Below are 27,032 nucleotides of genomic sequence, written 5' to 3'. Positions count from 1 at the left end.
TTACAGAACTGGCTCTCTGAGTCATACAGGAACATTCTTCCTGACCTTGTAGGCTGTACCCAGGCTCTGTTCCACATGGACCAAAAGCTCCTTGGAGACACAGGTCACAAGCACACCAGTGGGCTGTGCTTCAGCTTCCTATTCCCAACAAGATGCTCTCCTGAGTGCATGTTGAGTCAAGAGAACAGTGCAGTTGGCTACAGAGCTGCCTCAAACTTCCATACTGTCTGTTCTGGGATACTAAACTGACCCAACCAAGACAGACATTCTCCTCTGCGGGGTAGAGGACTCTCTGCTCATATCTTTCTAGCATGGACTCACCCTATGTCTCAGTGGTAACTCTAGCTGCATGGCAAGAGGGCAGACACCCTGGACAGAGTTGAAAGGCTACACCGCTGCCCTGACCTTTTCCGCTGGTCACCGTTAAAGACTCCAGCAAATCACTTTACCTCATGGAGCTTCAGGTTCCTCACCCACAAAATGAAATGATACATGCCCTGATTTATGCATTGTTCTGAATTGTTCTGAGGATCAATGGCATACTGTTTATGAATTGTTCTGAGGATCAATGGCATACTATATATGAAAGTGTTTTTCTGACTATACAGCAAACCTAATAAATATAAGTGGCATTATTGGTGGTATTTGTGGCATTGTCAATTTTGGCTGGTTTCTTTGACTCTGATCTACTGACCCCAGCCCCATAAAATCAGTGAGGTTAACAGGGTTTTGTTATTGTTGAAGGGATTTTCACACATGAAATCCGAAATATAGGACAAATCCGAAATATAGGACAAAAAAAATATAGGACAAATATAGGACAAGAAAAGAATGGCCAGCATATGGCCTGCCCTGAGCACCTGGGCTGACCTACATAGTTTAGTAACTTGACATAGAACAGTGTTCCGTGTGTGATTTAGCAACCTACTGAGACAAAATGTAGCTCCAAAATATATTTTATCTACAAATATGACAGTATTTCATATGTCTTAATTATAACTTAGGACTGAATGGGTAGCTGTGGAGGTATTGGGGTAGATTTCCAAAAGAGAAGAAATAGCTTTACATTCATTCAACAAACTTACTGAGCAACAACTGAGGGCCAAGCACATTGTGTTAGATACTAAGGCGACAGTGCCAAGGAAAACAGACATGGCCTCCTTATGACCTTACAGTGTGGGTAACCCAGTTCTAGGCCATCGAGGGAGAGTCCTTCAGCAACAGGCAATTTATGGAAGACTTCCATGAGGAGGAACTGTACAGAACCCAGGGAAGTAGATTGGTAGGGGAGGTGGAAGAGTCTGTCAGGCCCGTGTCATTTGGTGGCTATTTGGTATTTTTAGTACAATTATCTCACATTTTCAGTCCCACTGCCCCAAGGAAGTTAGACTCAAATTCCCAGCCTCTCTTACAGTTAGTTTGCTGCACCAATTTAATGTACTACTATAGGACTTTGATTCAGAAGTGAGCAAGATAGGTCAACCTACTTCCTGTGGCCTTTTTTTTTTTTTTTAAATAGTGTAGGCAGAGACAGCTACCTATCTATGGAACAGAGCAATCATTGAAAGGTCAGGAAGCTGATGTGATTCTGCAGGTGTTGTCCCCTCTGAAATTTCTAGATCTATTTCTATGGCCCTCCTAAAAACTATTCAAACTGTCAAAAATCCCTTAACAAATTCTCACAAATAATGTATCCAATCATTTCACAGCAAAGGATTTGTGAAAAAGGGTCCGGCACCATGAAATCTGCAGGTCTTATTACCTCCTGCAGCATCCCAAAGCTGCTGGCATCAATGTGAGTTTTCTCCACTAATACCTTGATGTGGCAGAGATAATGAAGACACGAATCCTCCAGAAAGGCAATCTGCCACTAACACCCCAGCAAGACAAAGAGCTCTCTCTCAGGAAGAATTTCTGAAGAGCAAACATCCCCAATGGATCTGAATGCAGATTAGGTAAAAATCCAAGTGGCTTTTGACTAATAGTTGCTGAACCTCATTTAAAGCTTTCACAGTGATGGCCTTAAGGCCGATAAGCAGCTCCAAAGATACCGGAAGATATTCCCAAAAGCCTTGATTGGGTTTTGGAACATTTCGGAACATTTCGGAACATTCCCCCTGATGCTGCTAACATTGGTCACTATCAGTAAAAGCATACTTTTACTGATAGTAAAAGTATCATACTTTGACTCATACACGCTGAGCATTTAGGCTATGCCAGACCCCATCCCATTTGATCGTGTGCTACAACCCTTCTATGTAGGTACTTAAATTATCCTCCCTCATTTGTATATGAAGACACTGAGGCATCAGACCCTCAACGACTAGGTGGAGTAAGTTCCTGACCCAGCCTTTAAATGTAGGCCACTTAGGGATGCCTGGGTGGCTCAGTTGGTTAAGCGGCTGCCTTCGGCTCAGGTCATGATCCCAGCGTCCTGGGATCGAGTCCCACATCGGGCTCCTTGCTCGGCAGGGAGCCTGCTTCTCCCTCTGCCTCTAGCCTGCCACTCTGTCTGCCTGTGCTTGCGCTCTGTATCTCTCTCTCTCTCTCTAACAAATAAATAAAAATCTTTAAAATAAATAAATAAATAAATGTAGGCCACTTAACTCCAAAGCCCATGTGCTCAGCACTCTGCTAAGACAGGGGCTGGGGGTGGGGGGGGCAACATCCTTTTGGAAACTGTTGGGCATTTACCCAGCAATCATTCTGCTCTGTACTTTCTCTGATCAAAATACACTTGCAATTTAAAGCATCCTAATACCTTTCTTATCCTAAAATGATTTGTGAACCCACATAGAGCATAACTCTTGGCTTGAACCAAAAAATTAGTCCCATAAATATGGGGCTATAGCAATCTTTTTTTTTTTTTTTTAAAGATTTTATTTATTTATTTGACAGAGAGAAATCACAAGTAGAGGGAGAGGCAGGCAGAGAGAGAGAGGGAAGCAGGCTCTCCGCTGAGCAGAGAGCCCGATGCGGGACTCGATCCCAGGACCCCGAGACCATGACCTGAGCTGAAGGCAGCGGCTAAACCCACTGAGCCACCCAGGCGCCCCGGGCTATAGCAATCTTCAGAAAAAGTAATCAGTACTACTAAGCTCTATAGCCGACAAGACATTGTCACACAAGTGCTGCGCCTCAATAAAATAAAATGTGAACTCTTTAAATCAGTAAACAATCAAACAAACTTGCCTTCTAATTAGGGGAATCAAGGCCCCTGACCAGGGTAAAAGTGTCCTGGGAATGAGGTTAAGCAAACAGCCACAAACGATCAGAAGGTAGCTCTTAGCAAGTACCTTAGGGTGTGACAGGCAGCCATGTAGGATTTGGAAATTTTGACAGAAATTCCCTGAAATTTAGGTGGTTATGAACAAAGGACATTAAAAGTCTCTATCCTAGTCTGGTGAATGGTTAACTTTTTAGTAGCTCCTGAGTTCTAAGGACTTCCTTTGTTCCGCTGTCAACTGGTCTTTTCCTGATGGCAACAGAGTCACCTTCTCTGAAGCCTCTATAGATTGACTACGTAAATAAATAATCATGCAGGCAGTCAAAAAATGTGGAAAAGCAATAAAGAGGGTTCTTGTATGATTATTGTTGAGATATTAGGCCTCCTTCATTAGTACCCATAAAAATATAACAAGGTGAGCCGTTTTTATCTGCAATCTCCAGAGAAGGCATTTGAGGCCCAGGGAGGAAATGCAGAACAGTAGTTGGTAAGTGGTGGCTGTTGGACCCCACAGCTCATTCTCTTAGGTACCACTCTACCTTAGCACTTTCATAAGTCACTTACACACAGCACTCTGGACTTTAGAAATGTGGAATGGGATTCTTGAGCGTCAGGGTTCAAATTAAGATTCTCCCAACCTGCTCGCCCCTCTGGTACACACTGAAAAGTCACTGATGGCATTTCTAACCCCAGGATGGCTGTGTGTATTAAAGAGAAGCATCAAATCTTGTCCTGCTCCGATCTATCCTCCATATGGCAGTCAGAGTCACAGTCTTAAAATGTGAATTAGATTATGTCACTTCCTTGCTCAATATCCTCCGGGGGTTTTCCAATGTACTTTGGGAAAAAACGGCAAGGCGTATTTTGTGGACTGATCCCCAAAGCCAGACTTCCACCCTGTTCCCTCGTGCCTCCTCCAGGATCTCACTCCTCTGTCCTTTCCTCACTTTTTCCTTGTGCAATAACATGTTCGATTTTCTCCTACTGTAATCAAGGCTCTTTCTTAACCTCTGCCCACCGTCCGCTCCCTCCCCAACCACTGCCTTGGTTCTCTTTGTCCTTTTTAACTGTAAGCTTCTGGAAAAAACAGCCTCCAAACTCCAGCAGCTGTTTTCCCTCCGTACTCTCTTAGCTCTTTGTAGTGAAGTTTCAGCCTTTACCTTCCCCTGAAGTCATCTCTTAAAGGTGTGATCTGAGTCATCCCCACCCAGTCCAATGGGTCTCTCCTTTCTTGACTTCTGGGTCATGTTTGAGCTCTTCCCCCTGTCCCTGACCTCTCTACTTCTCTCTCCCTTTCCTTGTCCTCCAAAAGTCCCTTCCTCTTCCTGATCTGTATTTTCTCTTAACAGACCCATCCACTGTAAAGACTTTATCACTTTTTTTTTTTTTTACAACTTCCAACTCTGAATTTTTCATGTGCTCCTGTTCACATTTCTAACACCCACTGGTTTCTATGTGGAAATCCTTACCAGGTGTTCAAGCCGCGGACAACTAAGCTTCCATTACACCTGCCACACCTCTCTAGCGCAAACCCCTGCTTCTCAGCAAGCAATTTAGAAATCTCATTTCTTAAAACAAACAAAATATAATCCTATCTCCATCATTTAATATCACTTCCTTATGTCCCCTCTACCCATTTTCCAAATTCTCATAATTCTTTAAGATCCAGTTTATATGCTCTCTTCTCCTCAAAGCCTTCCTTGATCACAGGTTCACTGTAAATTCTATACAGAGGGTAAATTCTTTTTTTTTTTAAGATTTTATTTATTTATTTGACAGAGAGAGACAGCGAGAGAGGGAACACAAGCAAGGGGAGTGGGAAAGGGAGAAGCACGCTTCCTGCTGAGCAGAGAGCCCGATGCGGGGCTTGATCCCAGTTGGGATCATGACCTGAGTTGAAGGCAGAGGTTTAACCCACTGAGCCACCCAGGTGCCCCTACTAAGGGTAAATTCTTAAGGGCAGAAGCCATGGGTTTGATAGCACTGTATTTTTCATTGTTTTCATCTCTCCCTCCTCTCCCCAAATTCTAACTAACACTTAGTAGGCTTTCAGATGTTTCTTGAGCATATAAAGGAAGAAATGAAAGAAGGAAGGAGTTCAAATATTTGGGGGAGATAGAGAAGAAAATGTAATCTTGGCATACTTCTTAGTTCTGCTGAGAATAATATTTGCATAGTCACAATATGTAAACGGACTTATGACTTTCAACCTTGGATCTGACCTCTAAGGAAAAAAACAGAAGATTTAAATATAATTACATAATAGACTGGCAATGTTATCTAGCTTAATGCTGTAAAAGTGAAGATCTGGTTGACAGATGGTGGAAGTGGAACAGGGAGGAAGGAGGGAGGGACACTCAGGATGTAATACCCTCCTGTGGAAGGTAATAGGTTCAGATGCAGATTACCTGGTCCCTCTGCCACCTTCCTGGCCTTGTGACCTGAAGCAAGGCATTCCCTACGCACCATATCTTATTTTTCTTATCTATAAATTAGGAATGACACCTCAGAGGGTTGCTATCAGGATGAAATAAGATAATTCATGTAAAACACTCTTAATCATGTTTGGCAAATAGTAAAACTCCAGTAAATTTTAGTCACTGCTGTCTCACACATATGAGGTTAAAAAGATAATGTCTAAAGTTGATAGAAGCAGAAACCAAGGCTTATGTGTATTGCATAAAGACATAAAGGCAACAGAGGAACTAAAATAAAAATAATAAAACTTGGAGTAGGAGGAATGTCTACTCCAATATGAAATCTTCATATTTCAAACCAGGAGTCAAAAGACCCTTAAAAAAAAACCCTATTTTAAGATATAGTGACCCCAAATGTTGTTTAGAATTGGGTGAATAACCATCAGAAATTAAAAGAGAAAAGTTTACAAATGACTACTTCTGAGAAGTGTGACCATAGGTAGGAAAGAGTAGAGAGAGTTTCTGTTGCTTTTCATTCTAATTCTTGTAGTAGTTGATTTTTTACTAGGCGTATATTATTGTGATTCTTATAAGGAGGAAACATCCATACACATACACATGTTCACATTTACAGGGACACAAAATGTTTCAAATGAGGGCAAAGGTGGTTACAGTCCCCGGTAGCACTCTGCCAAAATGTATCCACAGTAAACAGCTGGGAAATGAACAATGTTGCTACCCTCACTTGTCTGTAAGTGGTGGTGATTTGACACTTTCAAAGCAGAAAGCTCTGTTAGCTTCCAAAACAGAAAGATTGCCTTATTTTTAATAGAATAGCTGAGCTGAAAGCTGCTTAATCTATGCTAAATATGTAGAACCCTCATGTTTTTCTTCCTGTTTTCCTTCATATTAGCAAACAGGTGCTTCCTTCTTCTCTAAAAGTAATACTTGATGTTCTGAGCCTTTCAAGGAAAGTGAATGTACATTGAGAATGACATTTTTCTCAGTACAGAAGAGATGATCGTGGAAAAGTCTTCGATTTGCTTTGCTTCCCTTTATGTCCACCAGGTTGCTATAAATTGCACAGAAATATTCCATCAAATGATAAACAAAAATCACGTTTCCGCTGTGGTAGAGGGGTTAAGGTTATTTTTCACAACATAAAATGGTAAAGCAAAATGTTATGGGTCAATCAATTATAAATGAAACTTGTATAAACCCTTGGAGGGATACAATACTTTGAAAAGGAATTCTGCCCCTCAGTGAACTCTATTATACCTGATAATTTGGATTCGGATCTCTTAAAGATGAAGTTCAAAAGTAATTCCCTTAGAATATTGGGAAGTTTTGATATGTTGGACCGAGGAACAATACTAGTTTTTTGTTTGTTTGTTTGTTTGTTGTTTTGTTTTGTTTTTGTTTTTGTTTTTTTAGTGATTTACTTAGATGTAGGTTAAAACTGTAAAATTCTCTTCTCAGAAATTTGTAGAACTGCATGTGTTCAGTAGGAAACTTATTGGTCGACACATGCAAATCTCAGTTCGTAATTTGAAAGACACTCAGGATTTGAGCAGAGAGCCAAAAACGTTAAGAGAAAATTCATAAGAGAGAAACATCTGAGCTTATCACACAGAAAACATCAATGACAAAGAAAAAGTTGGATAAGCAGTACCAGAGAAACAAAAGGATTTTTTCTCTTTCCTTCCAGCTGCCTACATCCCTCCCTGATCCTAGAAAAGACCCAGAAAAAAACTAGAGGCGGAAAAATGAAGAGCTTGAGCAGAGGATGGGAGAGGATCTCTTCCTTCTCTCAACTCTCATGGACTTGTGTCCATTTGATCAACCCGGTTGCCAATCAAGAAAAAAGGGAGGAGGAAATGGAGGAGAAAACTGAAGTATCGTTTATTTGGAAAAATTTTTAAATGGCAAAAAATGTACTTTGGGGGCGCCTGGGTGGCTCAGTGGTTAAGCCGCTGCCTTCGGCTCAGGTCATGATCTCAGGGTCCTGGGATCGAGTCCCGCATTGGGCTCTTTGCTCAGCAGGGAGCCTGCTTCCTCCTCTCTCTCTCTCTCTCTGCCTGCCTCTCTGCCTACTTGTGATTTCTCTGTCAAATAAATAAATAAAATCTTTTAAAAAAAATGTACTTTGGAGGTAAAAATAAAAAATATATTTCCCTCTAGGAAAAAAAAAAGACAAACCGCAGATTAAAGCTAAAATTTTATTTTAGTTTACCTTCTGTGCTCTTTTTCTGAAACTCTTTCGATGGTCTTTCTTTCTTTCTTTAGGTTTATTTTATTTTATTTATTTATTTATTTAAAGATTTTATTTATTTATTTGACAGAGATCACAAGTAGGCAGAGAGGCAGGCAGAGAGAGAGGGGGAAGCAGGCTCCCGCTGAGCAGAGAGCCCGATGCTGGACCCTGAGATCATGACCTGTGCCAAAGGCAGAGGCTTAACCCACTGAGCCACCCAGGTGCCCCATATTTATTTATTTTAAAGAGTGAGAGAGCATTCACACAAAGACGGGGGGCAAAAGGAAAAGCAGAATCCCAGCTGAGCAGGGAGCCCAATGCGGGGCTTTATCACCCTGGGATCTTGACCTGAGTGGAAGGCAGACCCTTAACAGACTAAGCTGCCCAGGCACCCTCTGTCTATGGTCTTTTTGTCAATAATGAACAGATGTGAATTACACCACTGGCTCCATGAGAATCTGGTTCCTGACAGAATGCAGCATTCCTTCCCCTTCAACTGATATGTGACCTACTTGATACTCCTTGTGTCTTCAATATGAGTGAAATGCTTATCCAAATAATGGGAAAGGCTTCTGAACATTCTTACAGACAAGAGGAAAAGCCCTCAAGAGCCGCATCTTGTAGAAAAATTTCTATGTAAAAGTGTGATGAACTTGAAAGCACCCTATCAGTACAGGTTAGAGGGAGGCCCAGCTACCCCATTTCTAATGTTCCCACTGATAGCATGAAGCTTCTGCCTCCAAAGCAGAGTTACTCATGTATCCACATTTGATTTATTGGAATCCTAGAAGTTTTGACCCCTAGCCTTCAACTTACCAGAAATCCAAGCCTATCTATAAACCTGATTCTCTTAGGTCTAGCTTGTGCATTAGATAAATGTGTCTGATTAGAGCTTTTGGGATTGTGTAATTTGCCATGGGATGTATGTCTGCATAAAGGCAAAGTGCTAGGACAAACGATTCTCTGCAGTTACACATGTCACCACTAGATGAGGCTACCACTGCTTTTGCTCTCTTCTCTCAATAGGGTTTATTGTTTGGCTACTAGATGACATTGATGTGGAATTGAAAATCCTAGGGTTACTCAGGGTTGCCTTGCTTTGAGGATAAGGTGACCAGTCTGTTTTGATAATTTCAATAAAATTCAGAGAGTTAAGTGTTAAAGTGCACATAAATGCCCTTAGAACTATAATCTATGGTTTCTTTAGTTGGTAACGGTTTATTTTAAAAATATTCCCATCATCACCTACTGCACACTGACTCGTTTTGTACCAGTTATTGGCTCGAGGGAGGTACAAACATAGGACACGAGTGGAAAGAAAAGGCCTCTATTTCCTCTTAGGTAAAAATTGGGGATTAGCTTACTAAACACATTTTCAGAAGTATAACCCTGAGCCCACCCACTTTTACTTAGTATACAAACGTATTAGAGGGTAACAGGTGGATATATAATTTTCATAGAAGAGAGTCACAAAGGGGCACCTGGGTGGGGCGCAGTCTGTTAAGTGCCCGACTCTTGATTTCAGCTCAGGTATAATCTCAGGGTTGTGAGATCAAACCCCGTGTGGGGCTCTAAGGTTGGCAAAGTGTCTGCTTGAGATGTTCTCCCTCTGTCCCTTCCCCATTCACACTCATTCTCTCTCTCTAAAGTAAATAAATAAGTCTTAAAAAAAAATAAAAAAGGAAAGAAAAGAGGAGGGTCACAGGAACCCCAAAGGAGAAGGAAAAAGGAGCTAGGGTGGGGCTTGTTAGGGTCTATATTTATATACAAAGAACATGATCAGATGATACTCTGGACTGTGCAGGGAGAAAGCTGAAGGGTGTGATGCATGTAGGGTTAGAGAGGACTAAACCCAAGTGGAGTGAAAACTACTTAATTGTCTGACCATCAAATTGTGGAACCACTGTAAGGCGATCAGATATCTCGGTGGGTTGAAACAGTTCTAGTAAATGAGGATAATGTCCGGGGAAAGGCTCTAGTAAAACTCTTTCTGAGGTTTAGGGAAGTCTTTGCAGGGGAAAGAGGGCAGAAGAGAGGGTGCTTCTAACCACAGTAATGGCACACTATGTAATTGGACTCACAGTGAAGACAACTAGAAACACTGACAAAATATGAAAACATCTTTAAAGCATCAAAGACCAAGAGTTACTCAGCCAAGAGTCTAGAGAGGATGGAAATCCAAGAGGATGGAAATCACGCCTGGGGCATTTTCAGGGGTGGAAAAAAGAAACATAGGCTGAGCTAAGCTTTTGAAAGCCTCATAGGACCCAGGGAGGCAAAATCAGGAGTCCAAGACCTGCTTAGCATAATGAGAAAGAAAAAAGCAGTCCCTGTCCCCCAAGAGCTGACCTGGTACCCACAGCCAGGCCTCGGTGTTGACCTGTTGTTGAACATGAACTATTTCATAGAACAGCACTGGACAAACCTACTCTACAGCTAAGATCGACGAAGACCAAAAAAGGCTAACTTCAGATTCATGTCTGAAAACGGGCAAAACGTGAACATTGTCACTGACCCAAAAATGACCAAACACCTCCATATCCTGACCCACAGGAATGACTGGTGTCTCCCTATGAATTACAGCCTTACCCTTGATCTACCCTTCTCTCCCTATTTTTCTTTTAAGATTTTATTTCTTTATTTGACAGAGAGAGAAAGCACAAGTAAGCAGAGTGGCAGGCAGAGGGAGAGGGAGAAAACAGGCCCTCCGCTGAGCAGGGAGCCCAAAGTGGGGCCCAATCCAAGGACCCCAGGATCAAGACCAGAGCCAAAGGCAGCCGCTAAGCCAACTGAGCCACACAGGCGCCCCAGTCTTCCTTCCTTACTAAGAAACGCCCTTACAGAAGTAGCCCTACCACTGAGATCATCTGAACCCAAACAAGGCCCTGCTTCAAGAAGCCCTTCTTGGTCACCTGACACAGCCTGTAAGAAGTCCTTCCCAGCATTTGCCTTCTGAGATGCCTACCCCTCTCCATGGTGTGCATTCTCTCTTACTGCAGTGACTGAAAAAACGGCTTTTAAAAAAAAAAAAAATCGCTGCTAGGGGCACCTGGGTGGCTTGGTAGGTTAAAGCCTCTGCCTTCGGCTCAGGTCATAATCCCAGGGTCCTGGGATTGAGCCCCTCATCGGCCTCTCTGCTCAGCGGGGAGTCTGCTCCCCCCACCCCAAACCCCGCCTGCCTCTCTGCCTACTTGTGATTTCTGTCTGTCAAATAAATAAATAAAATCTTAAAAAAAAAAAATCGCTACTCACCTTTTTACCCAGTTGGGTTGTGATGTTTTTTTATTACTCAAATTTTCTTGAGCTCGTGCTGGGACACAGTTAAGCTACTTGAAAATGATCTGATCCTTTTGGATCTTGCTTTTAAGATTTGGGAGACAGGGCTGAATTGCTCCTTCCCACTGAGGCAAGACCCCTCTGTGTACTCTAGCTGTTGGTTTGTTGATCTTGAGGTTTTCCAGTCGGACTGGTAGACAGACGCAGGCAGTTTCTGCCTGGTATGGGAGCCCAGTACCATTACCTCGGATGCTTGCCAGTGCTCCTGTCTCTGGCTTATGCATTTTCTGCACATGCATGTGCTGATCAGTGATCCGCTGAATATTCAAGTGGAAACTTCGGCAGATCTCCAAAGCACCCTCTCTCTTTCTGTACCTCTGTCTTCTCAGTACTTTTCCTATGAACTCGAGTTTCCTTGCTTTCCCAGAATCTCAGCTACATCTCTTCAACAGAAAATGTCTGCTGGGCTTTGCCCAAGGTCTCGCTCCAGGCACAGGTGTGTGGAATCCCTCAAGGCAATAAACTGGGACAATTGCAGGGCCGACCTCATTTGTTTCCTTCTCTTCTGGGATCATCGCTGCCTCCAGTTGCCTGATATTCTTTGTCTTGCAAACCGTCCTGTGTCCATTTGTTTGGTTGTCTCAAGTGCAAGGAGAAATCGCAGTCCCTCCTCTATCCTGGCCAGGGTCAAAATTCTTATGGATGTTTAAGCTCTATCTTTAAATAGTAGGAAACCAAGAAATGTGTTTTGGTTTAATCAGAAGTTTTATCATTTGGAAGCATTAAAATTGCCTTTCGAAATAAAGTATTTAAGAAGCTCAGAAGCGCTCTGCTTTCTTTTGCAGCCATTTTCCTGTTTGAAAATGTGTCATCAGTTATTTAGGTAGTATTTAGAAAATGACAGAAGCATTTTAAATAAAAATGTTAAATGTGGTACAATTTCAGTTGTCTAATGTCAGGGCTGCTTAATATTCTGTTCTACTTGAGCAATGTAAGATTTTTATTGTTTCAGTCTTCTGTTTTTGTTTTTAATAAATGTTGCGGAAGGCATACTGAAGATATCAATTTTTGAAAAACCACCTTCCTGTCAGTTGCTGGTTTAAAATTCTGGTATTATACTTTTCTCCTTTTCTGTTGAAACTAAGGGAGTTTAAAAGAAGCTACCGAGTGTGTTTACTAGGTGAATTTCATGTTCCCACCCCCACGCAAACCCCTTCTCTCCATATTTTGCATAGGCCTTGGGTCTTTGTACCATCAGAAGTTTTCTTTTCTTTTCTTTTCTTTTTTTTAAATTAAAAATATCAAAACCATTTTACAGATTCTGGCTCTATTTATTTGAAAATAAACAGAGCCATCACAATCATACTGTGAAGAATTTTAGAGATCCCAATAGATTTTTAGAGATCTTTTTGAAAAGAGACGGGAGGCTGAGAAGAGGAAGTGGTTTTCAGAACTGTCGGCTGGCTGGGTATTCAGAGTGATAGCATCAAGCACTGACAAAGGTCAAGCTGTATATATGTTAAGGGGTCAGAATTCAAGAGCCAAGCTAGTAACGCTAGTAACATGTCAGCTGTCAGGAGGGCTATTTATCTGTTTGTTTATGGCGAAATCTCACCACCTACAACATAGGCAGCATTAGGAAATAATTTTTAAGGCATCTGAGTGCCTCCAATAATATCCAGTTGGCTTTGTTTGTTCATTTTTCAGCATTTAGCCCTTAAAAAAAAAATTATTTAGACAGGCTCCCCACTGGCAGGGAGCCTAAAGTGGGACTCTATCCCAGGACCCTGGACTTGACCAGGACCCTGAACTTGATCCCGGGACTCTGGGATCTTGACCTGAGCCCAAGGCAGATGCTGAACCACCCAGGTGCCCTCAACTTGTAGCACTCTTGAAGGAAAAATCTTGAAACAGTTCTAGGGGGGAGGCTGGGGACAGTTGAAGGTAACAATAGAAAGTAAATACAAATCTAATAATAATGGAGGAACTGAAATAAACTTTGTAGAGTATCCAATTCAAAAGAATTCAAAAGAATTCAAAAAGATATAGTAACATAGGGTAATTTGTTATATCTCCTTGGCCTCAAGGGCAGCATTTTATTATAACATAACATAATCACTGATTATTATTATCAAGGTAGTATGCATGTAAACAACTTTAAAGTCCATAAAACATTTATAAACTGATTTCTACATATTGTCTCAAATTGATTCTGACATTGACAATAACCCTATTTAATAATTAAGGAGAGAATTATTGTCTCTAATTTGGACATAAGGAAGTAACTTACTTTAAGAAGATGGCAAGTTCAATTCTCTTGACTTTAGGTCCAGTTTGTAATAAAACAAAACAAAACAAAACAAAAACAAAACCTTGAGCCATTCAAATTTAAATCTGTTGAGAACACCCTAAGGGGATGGAAACATCTGTAATATATTTGAGAAATTTTCCATTTAAAAATAAGTAAAAATCTTTGAACATTTTGCCAAGTAAGTTTCAACTCTCGGGAAAATTCATTTTCACTCATTCATTCTCACTTGTTTGTTGAGGGCCTATGAGGTACACACACCTGTGGGGTGCTGGGAAGAGGTGGAGGTGTACTGCTTGGCCCCTAGCCTTCAGGAGTTGATCGTTGAAGGAACAATATGAAACACAAACCTGTTAGCAGAAGATAAGAGTCAGTAGCACTAACAGAACAAGCCCCCATAGTTAGGGACTGGAATTGAGCCTGTGTCACTTCCAAGGTGGTATTTGCCTTGTGACAAGTAGGTTTACACAGGGGACATGGAGAGAGATATCTCACATGTAGAGTGCAGCTTCAGGAAGATGGGGACAGGCCAGGCTGGGGACATCCATTGATGTAAAGTTCCCTTGTCTGCCTGAAGCATGGAGCAAGCCCAGGGCTATCTGAAATGGAAAAAAGAAAAAAAAAAAAAAAAAAGGAAAATATTGCAAACGCATTCCCTCAGTCAGCAGGTATGAACTGAGAGGTCAGGCTCTGGGCATTTGGGAATGAACAAAGTAGCCGAACTCCCTGCCTGCAAGAAGCTTATGTTCTAGTGAAAGGACAGATGAACAAATACATCAGTACATAATGCAGTATCAGATGTTGACAAATGCTAAGAAGGAAGGAACTAAGCAGTCAGGGGTGATAGAGGAGGTGATAGAGGAGGTGATAGAGGAAATGATAGAGGAGGTGATAGAGGAGATGATAGAGGAGGTGATAGAGGAGGTGATAGAGGAGGTGATAGAGGAGATGATAGAGGAGGTGATAGAGGAGGTGATAGAGGAGGTGATAGAGGAGGTGATAGAGGAGGTGATAGAGGAGGTGAAGAGGAGGTGATAGACACTGGGTGGTGGCTGTCAGCATGCCTGCAGGTAGGAGGGCTCTTCTTTTATTTTTGATTGTTTTATATTTTTTGAAGATTTCATTTATGTAATTGAGAGAGAGAGAGAGCATGAGCAGGGGGAAGGGTAGAGGAGGGGGGACAAGCAGACTGTCCGCTGAGCAGAGCCTGACAGGAGGCTCGATCCCAGGACCCTGAGATCAGGACCCGAGCTGAAGACTGAGGCTTCACCGACAGAGCCACCCAGGCATCCCAAGAGTGCACCTGTGTTAGAGAGAGCCACTAAGAAGAGTCTGAATGAGGAACGGTTCAAAGGCCAGGGTAAAGTGAAAGAGTGAGATATGTGAATTCTCTGGGCCACAAACATCCCAAAGCTTATTCTGTTATCAGAAAAAAAAAAAAAAAATTAGGACTCCATTTTGGTGAGAAACAGTTCTAAGTAATAAGCTGGGAAGTCACCTGGAACTTCCTCAACTTTGTCTTCTGAAGCCCAGTCCCAGAACCCTGTTATCCTGGGCGGGGCAGAGTTCTGAGAACATGCACACACTGAGCTGGGCCCTGTGACGGAGAATGTCACCAAAGTACCCCCAGCTTCCTCTACAACTTTTGCCCCTTCCCTCCCCTGATGCAGAATTACATACCCAAGAGTCAGCCAGTGGTGCCTTCTCTTCTTTGCCCCCTCCCCACAACACACACCTGTTTCCAGTCAACCTCCCCACCCCACTATGCCCCTCTAACTACACACAATGCCACCCTTAGGGTCCCCATTCAACCCTGTGCCTCTAGCCCTCGGTGGAGGCCACCTCTTGGACATTCGCTCCTCTGCTTTATCAAATCATTTATCCAGGTTGACATGAAAAAAAAAAAAAAAAACCCAAAAGAGAAAAAAAAAAAATTAAGGCATGAGATTTAGCTAAGATCGAATCATGGCAGTACTTGAATGTTGAGCCAAAGCACGGGTTGCAAATTCTAACGTGTGGCAGGACGAGGCACGAACACCAGAACATGAGGACAGGCTGTTGGACAGTAAGAGTCAAGCTTGTTATGTTTCCCTTGAGAATAGCACTTGCATGGGGGCATTGTCCTTTAATGCCCTAGGATCTGAACAAAACCACCAGACAGAGCATGAGAGAGTCTGTGGGGTCCTCCGTGGTCTCCACATGGGGACCTGCCTCTCTGTGTAAACAGGATGAAACACCAGGAAGGTCTGAAGCTGGGCACGCCATGATCAAGCAGTAGCGTCAAGGATGAGTCCGGGCTGGCACCAGACCAGTAAACTGCCAGACCTGACCTTGAGGAGCCAGGGAGACCTGATTGAAGGTCATTGTGAGAAGTAGTGAGGACCTAGACTACTCTAATGACTAGAGGCATTGTTTAAAATTTGAAAAGAAAGAAATTGAAAGTGAAGAATCAAAAGGAATTCATAACAAACTGGAGAGGGGCAGAATCAAAACAATTATATGGTCTTTTCACAGAGGACGGAGGAGGGCTTGAAGCAGGGGGAAGTCTTGTGCCTTTTGGGCTAAAGCTCTTGTCCTACGACCATCTATAGTTCGTCTATACTCTAATGGACCAGCCAGTGTTGTAATCAGTAGGCATGCTAAGTTCCGGGTCCTACCAGAACAGAAAGTGAAATCAAAAGTAAATTCCCTTTCATTCAAATCTGCAACAGCGTGGATTAAGGTAACTCCTCAACATTTCTCTTCCATTTTTCTTAAGACTCAGAACTTTTCAGTGAGGATAATTACTGGAACTTAAGGTATAAAACTGCTATATTGAGGAGATCTTGTCATGTTAAGTGAGGCTCCCGAGAAAGGGGGTGGGGGGAATCTGGCACTGCATCGTTGGCATGTGTGTGTGAGGTTAAGGTTGGGACTTGATTTAAGAATCCTTCAGCTTTACTGACTCACTCTCTCTTCCGGAGATTTCTTAGCTTTTCCCAAACATTTCCTGCAATTCTTGTCTTGGATCCCAGGACGTGTTTTTCACTGAAGTGCTATTGAATATAAAGGAAAGTCCCCAGACTAAGGGTCAAGGGCTCTATTTTCATCCCAATTTTGCTTGAAATTTCTCATGTGATTTTGGTAAAATCACTTCCCCTCAGTTTCTTCACCAGGACACCAAAGACATATTAGCTGGCTTTTCAAGTCCTTACTGATCTAAGGCTAAAGGCTATACGAATATAAGTAAGTAGCAAGACCTTTCTCTCCAGTTTTACCAGTAAAATACAGCTTTCTTGGAGTGTGTCTGCTGCAAGTGGAGACGGAAACAGTCCTTAATCTATGCCAGAGAATTCAAGTAATAGTAACACAGTAATGGTTTAATATTTAACATTTATGTGCTTTGTATTTACTAATTATGGTGCTATGCCAAAATCTTCACATGAATTCTTTCTTTTCTTTTTTTTTTTTTAAGATTTTATTTATTTATTTGAGAGAGAGAGAGAGACCGCAGAGGCAGAGTGGGGAGCAGGCTCCGAGCAGAGAGCCCAATGCAGGGCTAAATCCCAGAACCCTGAGAGCATGACCTGAGCTGAAACCGAGTTAGACGCTCAACAGAGTGAAACACCCAGGCACTCCTAGCCACCATTTAATGCTTATTTGAAAAAGAAGGAAGTGTCATCATCTTTTCAATTAAAAAAAATCTTCCCCGGCTTTATTGAGATATAACTGACATTATAACATTGTGTAAGTTTAAAGTGTCCAACACTTTGGGTTCCTGGGTGGCTCAGTTAGTTAAGCGTCTGCTTTTGGCTCAGGTCATGATCCCAAGGTCCTGGGATTGGAGCCCTGCATCAGGCTCTGCACTCACTGGGGAGTCTTCTTCTCTGTCTCTTTCTGTTGCTTGCCCTGCTTGTACTCTCTCTGTCTCCGTCAAATAAATAAATTTTTAAAATCTTTAAAAAAAGATAAAGTGTACAACACCTTGATTTGATACATTTTTATATTGCAAAATGATTACCACCCTGGCATCAGCTAACACCTCCATCCCATCTCATAATCACCACTTCTTTTTTGCAGTGAGAAAGTCACGGACCTATTTTTTTGCGAGGACCGTGAGAATCTAGTCAACATTCAAGTGCAAGATATAGTATGATTATCTGTAATCACCATGCTGTATATTAGATCCCTAGAACTTGTTAAACCTTCCAACTGAAGTTTGTACCCAACTGGTAGCTGCTACTCCACTGTGTTTCTCTGAGTTCAGCTATTTTATATTCCCCAGAAACCTGATACATAATATTTATTTGTCTTTCTCTGCATGACTTATTTTACTTAGCGTGATGTCCTCAAGTTCCATCCATGTTGTTTCAAACGGCAGGATTGCTTTCTTTGTCATGGCCAAATAACATCTCATTGCAGGTATATATAGCACATCACTTTGATTTGTTCATCTATTGATGGCACCTTAAGTTGTTTCCTTATCTTGGCTTTGAAATTTTTTATTTTACCATTCTTGTTTGTTGTTGTTGTCCCTTTAACAATACGTGCTTGTCTGCAGTGATATTACAAATTGGAGAATTAAAGTAACTGTTGGGATAATTAATTCTGAAGAGCTTGCTAATGAAAAAAAAAAAAAAAGGCGGGGAAGGAGACTGTTCATGGACTGGGTTGGAGCTGGCAGGAGGTCAATAGAAGCAGGTGACCAGGTGGGAGTCAGAGTTGAATCACCTAAACTAACAATGTTGTTTGTCCTCACTTTATATTTTGTGATTTTACCCTTCTAATAAGGATAAATCATCTAAGTCCTATTTAGAGGCAGTGCATTCAGTTTGATTTAATTGCACTTGCAAAGGTAGCCTAAGATGAAGAACACCAAAACAATTTTTAAGTATTCTCACTAAGAATATTATAAACTCAAATTTTATTTCTTTAGCTTTTGATATATTGAAAATATACGTTGACCAGCATCCTTTCCAACAACAACCATAGAATAAGGCCATTCAGATACTTTTATTCATTGAGAGAGGTGAAGTTCAATGCTGCAAATAATTAAAACTGGTATCCAAAGAATATAGAGTTTGTGACTCAAGACAAAATAGAGACCACCTGTGCAGCTAATTTTCAGGCATCCAGGATACAGCCAGAATGGTGTAGCCAAATACTAAAAATATTTAGCACTCAATTAATTTACATACCTGCCTGAAGTTCATGGCATAGGAATGCAGAGGGAATTCTACACATAAAATTTTAAGGCATAGTCCTTTCATTTGGCCTCCACAGGATTTTTAGTAATAATCAAATGATAACTCAATTTCTACTTCATTTTGTGGTTATTTGGCTTCTTTCTATGAAAGCAGGTTTTCTCCATTCCCACACTTTTTTTAAAAGAGTAATTTATTAATTGAACTCATTTTCTACATGCTATGAATTTTTTTTTCCTTCTAGGTCAAATCCGTTTATTGAAACGTATCGTTCAGATCCTGTGTGATGTAGCTGGAGTGAGTACAGTGCTACAGAGAATTAAGAGACTTAGTCTGGATATTAATTTGTCTTCTAGAGAATAGATTTAGTATCTATTCTTCTGCAATGGCCAATCCATGCAGAAAACTGATATTTAATATTTACATGGGATTTTACTGCTCAGCCATTATGGCCAAAATATGCATTTGTTCTCAATTTTCAACGTCATCTATTGATCCATTCAATAAGGACCCTGGGGCTTTCCCCGTAGCCACCAATGGGGAACAATTTCCTTGGAACGAGCTAAGGCTCCCGAGGGTGGTCATTCCTCTCCACTATGACCTTTTGGTCCATCCAAATCTTACCTCCCTGGACTTTGTTGGTTCTGAGAAGATTGAAGTCTTGGTCAGAGATGCCACCCAATTCATCATCTTGCACAGCAAAGACCTTGAAATCATGAATGTCATCCTTCAATCAGAGGAAGATTTGAGATACAGGAAACCAGGAAAAAGGCTGAATGTTTTGAGTTATCCTGCTCATCAACAAATTGCACTGTTGGTTCCAGAGGCACTAATGACTGATTTGAGATACTCTGTGGCTATCGACTTCCAGGCCAACTTAGCCAATGGTTTTCAAGGGTTTTATAAAAGCACATACAGAACTCATGGTGGTAAAACAAGGTAGGACATTGCTCTAGCTGTTTAGTCTCTTATGATACTTTCCTTATGGGTTACAATTCTTTGCCAAGGAGCACATCTCAGCAGTCATTTTCGAAAAGTTCCATAAACCATGGAAACTTGGAAGAAGCAGCAGCTCTGCTGTTTCTTAAGGAAATATCAGTGAAGATGAGAACACAGAATGCTAAGGCATAAACAGCTAGAGGAAGAATGACTAGGAGGAGAGACCAATATGTGACTGTGTTGAGACAGCTATGTTGGTGTGCTAGGGGGAAGGCTGGTTATGGCACAGAAAGCTGAAATAGGGAAGGCTTCTCAAAGAAGATGAGTCTTGATCTGAGACCAGAAAGAACCACAAGTGAGGTTTGGTTTGAAAGAAAGGAAGTGAGAGTGTGTGTTCATTCCCCAAGAAATGGCATGATTCAAATCTAGAAGGCAGGATCAAGTGTGTTTGCAGAATTGGGAAATATGGTCAATTTCATGAGCTCCCATTTATTGAGCACATACCATGTGCCAGGCAATGTTCTAGGCATTGAATGTAGAGTGGTAAGATATGTAGGAAGAGACAACCAGAACAAGAAAGTAAATTAAATGGGCAAGGTAAATGATAAATGCTAAGAAGGAAATAAATTGAGGGGCTGTGATAGAAAGAAAAGGTAGTTGGGGACTGGAACTCCTTGATCAAAGTGGTCAGAAGAGTCCTTGCCAAGGAGATGCATTTAAATGGAGAGCAATGTTTTGAGGTTTTTGTTTGTTTCTTTGTTTGTTTGTTTTCCAAAAAGGAGAAAATCATAAGGACATCTTTGGACAGAGTATCTCCAGACAAAGGAACAGCAAGTGCAAAGGTTCTGAGGTTGGACTGACTGACCAGCATGGCTTAAGGACACTGAATAAAGGACAGAAGTAGAGTAGAAAGGGGTCATATCAGGCAAAGACTTTGAGCCACTTGTAGGGAGTTTAGGCTTTTCCTCCAGTGCAGTGGGAATTCATCAGGAGATTATGATCTGATGTATGTATGCTCCATAAAGCTCAAGTGTATGTTGCAAGTATGATACAGAGAAGGAGACATAGGGGACAGTAATTTTTTAGGAGGTCATTGCAGTGGTGGGGGCAAGAAATGAGGGTATCTTGGGCCAAGCTAGTGGCAGTGCTTATGGAGAGAAGTGATTGAATTTGCCGTTTGTTTTGGAAAGTAAAACAGAATTTTCTGACAGTTACATGAAATTAGGAAAAAAAAGAGGCATCCGTGGTGTTCCATGGGGGTGGCTTCTTTGGTTGTCCAGAGCCAGGGTCCATCTGGGAGGGTTTTGGTGCTTTCACACCTTTGATCAGTGACACTCCACTGCCAGTTAGAGAAACCCAAACACAGTGGTTTAACCACATAGGGGCCCACTCTTTTCTCATGCAGCAAGACGTCCAGAAACAGGACAGGACCGGTTTGCCACAGCACTCTCCGGTGCTATCCAGGACCCAGGCTGCTTCTATCTTTCTGTTTAGCGCCCTTGGCATATGGCTTGCCTCCTAATACAAAATGATTTCTGCACCTCTAGGCATTAAGTCCACATTGTGGCAGGAAGAAAGGGGAAGTGGGCGAGGAGAGGAGAAAAAGGCAAAAAGAAACATGCCAGCTGAGTATTTTACAAAGTTTTCCCACCCAATGACTTCAATCAGGACAGGAGTTTTATTGCCCCAAGAAGTAGCAAGGGGCTCTGAAGAGGTGATTTTTTTTTTTTTTAAAGATTTTATTTATTTATTTGACAGAGATCACAAGTAGGCAGAGAGACAGGCAGAGAGAGGAGGAAGCAGAGAGCCCAATGCGGGGCTCTATCCTAGGACCCTGGGATCATGACCTGAGCCAAAGGCGGAGGCTTTAACCCACTGAGCCACCCAGGTGCCCCTGAAGAGGTGATTTTTTAAAAATTGAGCACATTTTCTTCTTGAGTAAAATCAGGATTCCACTGGAGTTGAAGAAGAGGAATGAATAGGGGACCTTAGCAATGTCTGCTACATGTCTCTTCTTTCCCATCTTATGTGCTCACTACCCTCTGAGGACTCATATGTTCTCCACCCCCACGGTCCCCAGTGATCCACGTAGGAGAGCTCTTCCCCAAGCCCATGTCTTTGCTCCTCGCCTTGGGACACTTTCCTCACTGCAGTCTCAGTTGTTATGGGTCTTGTTCTCAGCCAGCATAGTACTGTATAGGGAAGTTACCAACTTCTCACTAAGGCAGCATGTGACCAGTGATGGCTTTTTTCATTTTTTCAAGTGACAAGGACTCCACCACAAGGACATACTTTTTAAGGGTATTATTTTGGAAGATGTGGGAAACTGGAGTGGGAGATTATTATTATTATTTATTTTTTTTTAAAGATTTTATTTATTTATTTGTCAGAGAGAGAGCGAGCGAGAGCGAGCATACGCAGACAGAGTGGAAGGCAGAATAAGAGGGAGAAGCAGGCTCCCTGCGGAGCAAGGAGCCCGATGTGGGACTCGATCCCAGGACGCTGGGACCATGACCTGAGCCGAAGGCAGCTGCTTAACCAACTGAGCCACCCAGGCGTCCCTATTATTATTATTATTATTATTTTAAGTAGAGCCGGAGGACTTTTCAACATGTCTCCCATAACTAACTTCAGGCTATTTCTGACTCTTCTGATGATTAATTAGTTCTCTTCATCCTCAGTCACATAGTAGATCTAACATATAAGATGATTTGCAGCACAGTGTCAATAGACTCATGGATCTCTCTCTCCTCTCTCTCTCTCTCACACACACACACACACACACAACTTAACTTCAAATATAAAAATAATCCTGTCAACAATAGTTCTTTGAGAAGTAAGAAGTCATTACTTTACAGGCAGAGCTAAAATTAATTATGCAAGTACCAGAAAAAAAAATATTAAACTTTTTCCTTTCCCACTGTAAACTTACTGTAAACAAAATTTCCCATTTGTGAAAATTATTCCAGGCATGTGGAATTCCTTTATACTTGTAGTAGCTGCTACCAAATAAAGCCTGTAGTTCCAAGCAAATCAAATTGTTTTGATCCCTAGCCCCGTTGTCCAATCTATATTATAGAAACAAAGTAAATTGAGGCACAATTATCCTGGCAACCCCTCTCCCCCCTCCCAGCCCTTCTCATCCTTTATCTGACCCTAGAGATGTTTTATTCTCCCTCCTTCTCCAATAAGTCTGCATTCCAGCTGTTTGTTTCTTTCTTTCTTTCCTTTTAAGATTTATTTATTTATTTATTTATTTATTTATTTATTTATTTGACAGACAGAGATCACAAGTAGGCAGAGAGGCTGGCAGAGAGAGAGAGGAGGAAGCAAGATCCCCGCTGAGCAAACAGCCCAATGCGGGGCTCGATCCCAGGACCCTGGGATCGTGACCTGAGCTGAAGGTAGAGGCTTTAATCCACTGAGCCACCCAGGTGCTCCTCCAGCTCTTTTTCTTAATTGAAGCTTTAAGTCCAAAGAATAAATCTGTAATTATACAATTTCAGACATTATCCAGGTGATAGGGTACAGAGATTTATCAGAATATCTATCTACCTATTATAGTCTGAGAACTAGAGCTACTAGCAAGCAGAGAAAGCTAGAAGTTCCTGGGAGTTAGGCTGCCCATGGGGTACAAAATATAAAATCCCAGCTCCTTGCCTCTAGTCGGGGAAATCTTAAAGATGTAGTTTCCATTCCAGAGCTCCCCAGAGATCGGACTGACGCCAGATCCAGCCTGCTTTTTCTTCTATCCTATCCTGCTTCCTTCACTCCTTACCTACCTCCTTAACATCTCTTGGAGGCATATTTTTAATGAAGCAGGGTCTGCTTTCTGAGAACACAACCTAAGGTATCACTCACATTCACAAGTACTCAAATCTCCAACTGAAGCCCCATCCTTAGAGATGGTATTTTACTACTCATATCCTAGTCAGTTTCGGCATCACGTTGACTGGACATGCCTATCTCATTTAGTAGCTAAGGAACTGGTATGCTTACTTGAATTTTCTGAATCTCAATATCCTTGCCTACCATGAGTGTGAAGGAGGTCACATAAGCAGAGCACCTAGCACTGTTTATAATTCACGGTTGGCAGCTAGTAACAGAATTTACCCCTGTTTTATTTAAAAAGACAGCCTAGATTCACTAAGATTATAGTTTGAGAAGTCAAATATATCACCTCTAGGTTTGATAAGCTGTGTTCTGAAGGTATAGTTCATTTCTTTTCTTGCTTTCACTTGTAAAATTCTGGCCGGTGGTTTCTTCATTTCAGAATAATTGCAGTAACTGATTTTGAGCCAACTGAAGCCCGGATGGCTTTCCCTTGCTTTGATGAACCATCATTTAAAGCCAACTTTTCCATCAAGATAAGAAGAGAAAGTGGACACGTTGCACTATCCAACATGCCAAAGGTATTGTCACTTGCAGAAACTTTGGGGGAATCATTCTCAAGTTGAGCCTTGGTCTTTGTTGTATTTTTTTTAATATATTTTGTTTTGTTTTGTTTTCAAGATTGAAGCCATTAATTTGTTTTCTCCATCTACATATTATATAATAACCCCAATCCTACTAGATTTTAAAATCATTCTGTGTGGGGCATTGTTATACCAGAAGTTAAAAAAAAAAGTGATTTATATTTGATTCGTATTCATATGGAAACAATGTTCTTTTTCAATCTGTGTTACTTGGCCAATGATGAAATTCAGAGCCACCCAGAGCAGTGCTTCTCAAACTTTAATGTTGAGATGAATCATCTGAGGATCTTGTTAAAATTTAGATTCTGATTCGGGTTGGCATGGTGAGGCTCAAAGTTCTGCCTTTTTAATGATCTCCCAGGTGGTACCACTGCTGCCGGTCCAGACCTCACATTTAGAGTGGGAAGGATCTAGAGAACCCTGCCTGGGTTCCTCCCTGGAAATTCTGCTCTAGTGGTCTCTGATGAAACTTAGAAATCCCTTTTTTTTTTTTTTTTAAATTCCATGGGTAATTCTTAAAATTATCTATGAAAATCATCTATGGTAGTTATACACTTTTTTTTTTAACTGAAAGAGACATTTGAACCCTTTATTTGCCCTCAAAATTCGGAGACTCTGAAAGATACGGCTGACGGCAGGCCTCATTTGATATTTCCTGACTAATGATGTGCTTGCCATTTGTGATGTTTGACAAAATATAAAATAGTTCACAATTGCTGCTTGGAAAGTGAGACAAAAATAGAGGCTCTTCTGATCGTGCTTCAGCAAAAATGAGCAGCCCAGAAGGCAGCTGGGCCATCATAAGCCAGCAAGGGGCCCTACCCCAGTTTTTTCTCTGCCCTCCACAGTGATCAGCCTCTATGCCTGAAGGGGAGAAATGAGTCGATAACACAAGACACTGAGTTTCCCTAGATTTCTGTTTCGTGCTGGTAAAAAAGGTATTTGCTCTGATAGACTGGCAGAACAGATCAAGGGGAAAAGTGACAATACTCCACGTGACACATATCCTAGTTTTTCCCTGATCATCCAGACAGCAATTTAATTAGCCTACTCATTTCCAGGTAAAAATGATCGTGTACTTGAACTGCAGGTCTGCTTTCTAACTGTACGTTCATTTAAGGGCAGTTCAGTCTCTTTCCCAGCAGTTCTTTATTAATGTCATTTTTCACGTGAGTAATCACGGAAGGTAAAGTAAAAATATAATTATTTTCAAGCTTTTTCATTAAAATGTGATGCAAACATAATTGCCATTTCATTATATTAGAACTTAAATTTTTTTTTTATCTTTAGAAACCTCCAGCAACTTCTCCTATTTAAGACAAATAAGTGCATGTTTCAAAAATATTTTATACGATCCTTGAATATTTGCATTGTCTCAACTGATTTGTCCCGTTCCCTGGATAGTGACTTTTCCAACAAATACTGGCTTCACTTTCTGCTTCTCACCGACATGCCCTACCCAGGTTTCTGTGGTTGGCCAAAAAGGACAACTGAAGTCATGCTACGGTCTTACACTCTGGACAATCACAGCAGCAGATAATCTGGTTTATGGATTAGTGAGAAGGAGCAACACACACTGAGCTCTCAAACTGCTTAGTTGAGAATACAAGATTTAAGGGAATTGTACTAGTGGGGGCAGCATGTCATTGGAGGGTTTCTTTGTCCCCTTCTTTCCTTAAAGGAACACACACCTGCTGATGATACTTGCTGTGTAAGGAAAGTCTGGCCAACAGTGAGAAACAGCTAAATCTTTGTCTAGTAACAAATGTTCTGTACTTGGAGATTACATCACCATCCTGCAAGAACATACACGAACACCCCATGCACTTCCATTTAAGGCAATGTTAATCTACATGGTTCACTCCAGGTTCCAGAACAAAACTCAGTCTCCATGGGCTGTATCTTCATCTGGGGAAAGAAATCAGAGGGAATGCCCATCTATCTCCTAACCACTCCTGCCACCAGTGTCTCCTGTCAGAGAGTCTCGGCTCCCCAGTGTCCCACAACCTTCCTCCTTCTCCCCTCCTGCTTCTAACCCACTTGGCTAAATGGTTTTTTACGGAGTTTGGTCATAAGACTGCAGTCATAACGCCCTCTCCCCGGCCTCTCCCATAATCCTCGTGTCTGATAGAAGTATGTGCTCATAGAATTCTCATTGAATCAGATCCCCAAAAAAGAGACTGCTGTTCTACAAAGTTAACTTGCAGGAGGTACATATATTGCAGTCCTATATATAGTGCTACCTTTTGTAAAGTATTTGGTCAATGTCTGCTGTTTTCTTAAAACTTAGGACCTCATTTTTTAAATGGAATTCTATAGACTCGAATGCTAGTAGAATTAAATAACATAAACATTTGTCACTTAAGTAGGCTAGGCAGTTTCTGGTAATACTTCAAGGCATTTTCTCTTGCCAAAGCAATCTGCAATCTTACCCAAATAGATAAAACAGGCTTGACAAGCCCTGGTTAGTGCTGTCACAAGCCTGATCCCTTGAAAGGGATGCTGGGAGGGGAAAGCTAGTCTAAGCAGTTACCAATTTAAAGAAAGTGGTATTTTCAGATTATTGGATCTGTATCCATTCAGTATTTTGGGGCATTGTACCATGGTAGAGGCCATCTCTAGGACAAGCTATCCTGAACAATTAAAGATAGAGTAGTAATTACTCAGTGAACTTGATAGATGTGGCTGGCCCGTCTGTAGGCTTAAAACTTCTTTCTTCTTCCGCAGATAGGCCGAAGCTTAAATTACTAATGACCTCCTTGGTCTGCCTGCTTTCATTGCTGAATCAATGAAGCAAAGATAAAATAAGACTATGACTCAAGCTGTCACACAGCGAGTGAAGGAATGAACAATGTCTTTGGAGTCACACGGTCACATCCACATTTTGGTCTTCCTGTGGAACTAGCCATGTGATCTTGGGCAATTCAGTTAACATTTCTGAAACTCTGCTTCCT

At 41.5% G+C, this 27,032-nt stretch overlaps 1 protein-coding gene across 3 annotated transcripts in view; it reads left to right on the top strand.

The window, feature by feature from the left end:
• Positions 1-15,711: 15,711 nt before the first annotated feature.
• ERAP2 (endoplasmic reticulum aminopeptidase 2) overlaps positions 15,712-27,032 on the top strand; it is a 40,812-nt gene continuing 29,491 nt past the window's right edge. The window contains exons 1-4 of one of the 3 annotated variants that reach the window (XM_082723876.1): positions 16,100-16,203; positions 17,800-17,882; positions 18,909-19,603; positions 23,877-24,015. In XM_082723876.1, the coding sequence (XP_082580002.1) occupies positions 19,050-19,603; positions 23,877-24,015 (693 nt within the window). In that variant the 5' untranslated portion in view covers positions 16,100-16,203; positions 17,800-17,882; positions 18,909-19,049. Of the gene's footprint in view, positions 16,280-17,799; positions 17,883-18,908; positions 19,604-23,876; positions 24,016-27,032 lie in introns of all 3 variants that reach the window. The other 2 variants (XM_082723875.1, XM_082723877.1) reach the window with 2 other exon arrangements.

This window comes from Mustela nivalis, assembly GCF_964662115.1.
Source record: "Mustela nivalis genome assembly, chromosome: 3".
NCBI lineage: Eukaryota > Metazoa > Chordata > Mammalia > Carnivora > Mustelidae > Mustela > Mustela nivalis.
Note: the sequence above shows the minus strand (reverse complement) of the source record. Positions and strands in the feature narration are given on the sequence as shown.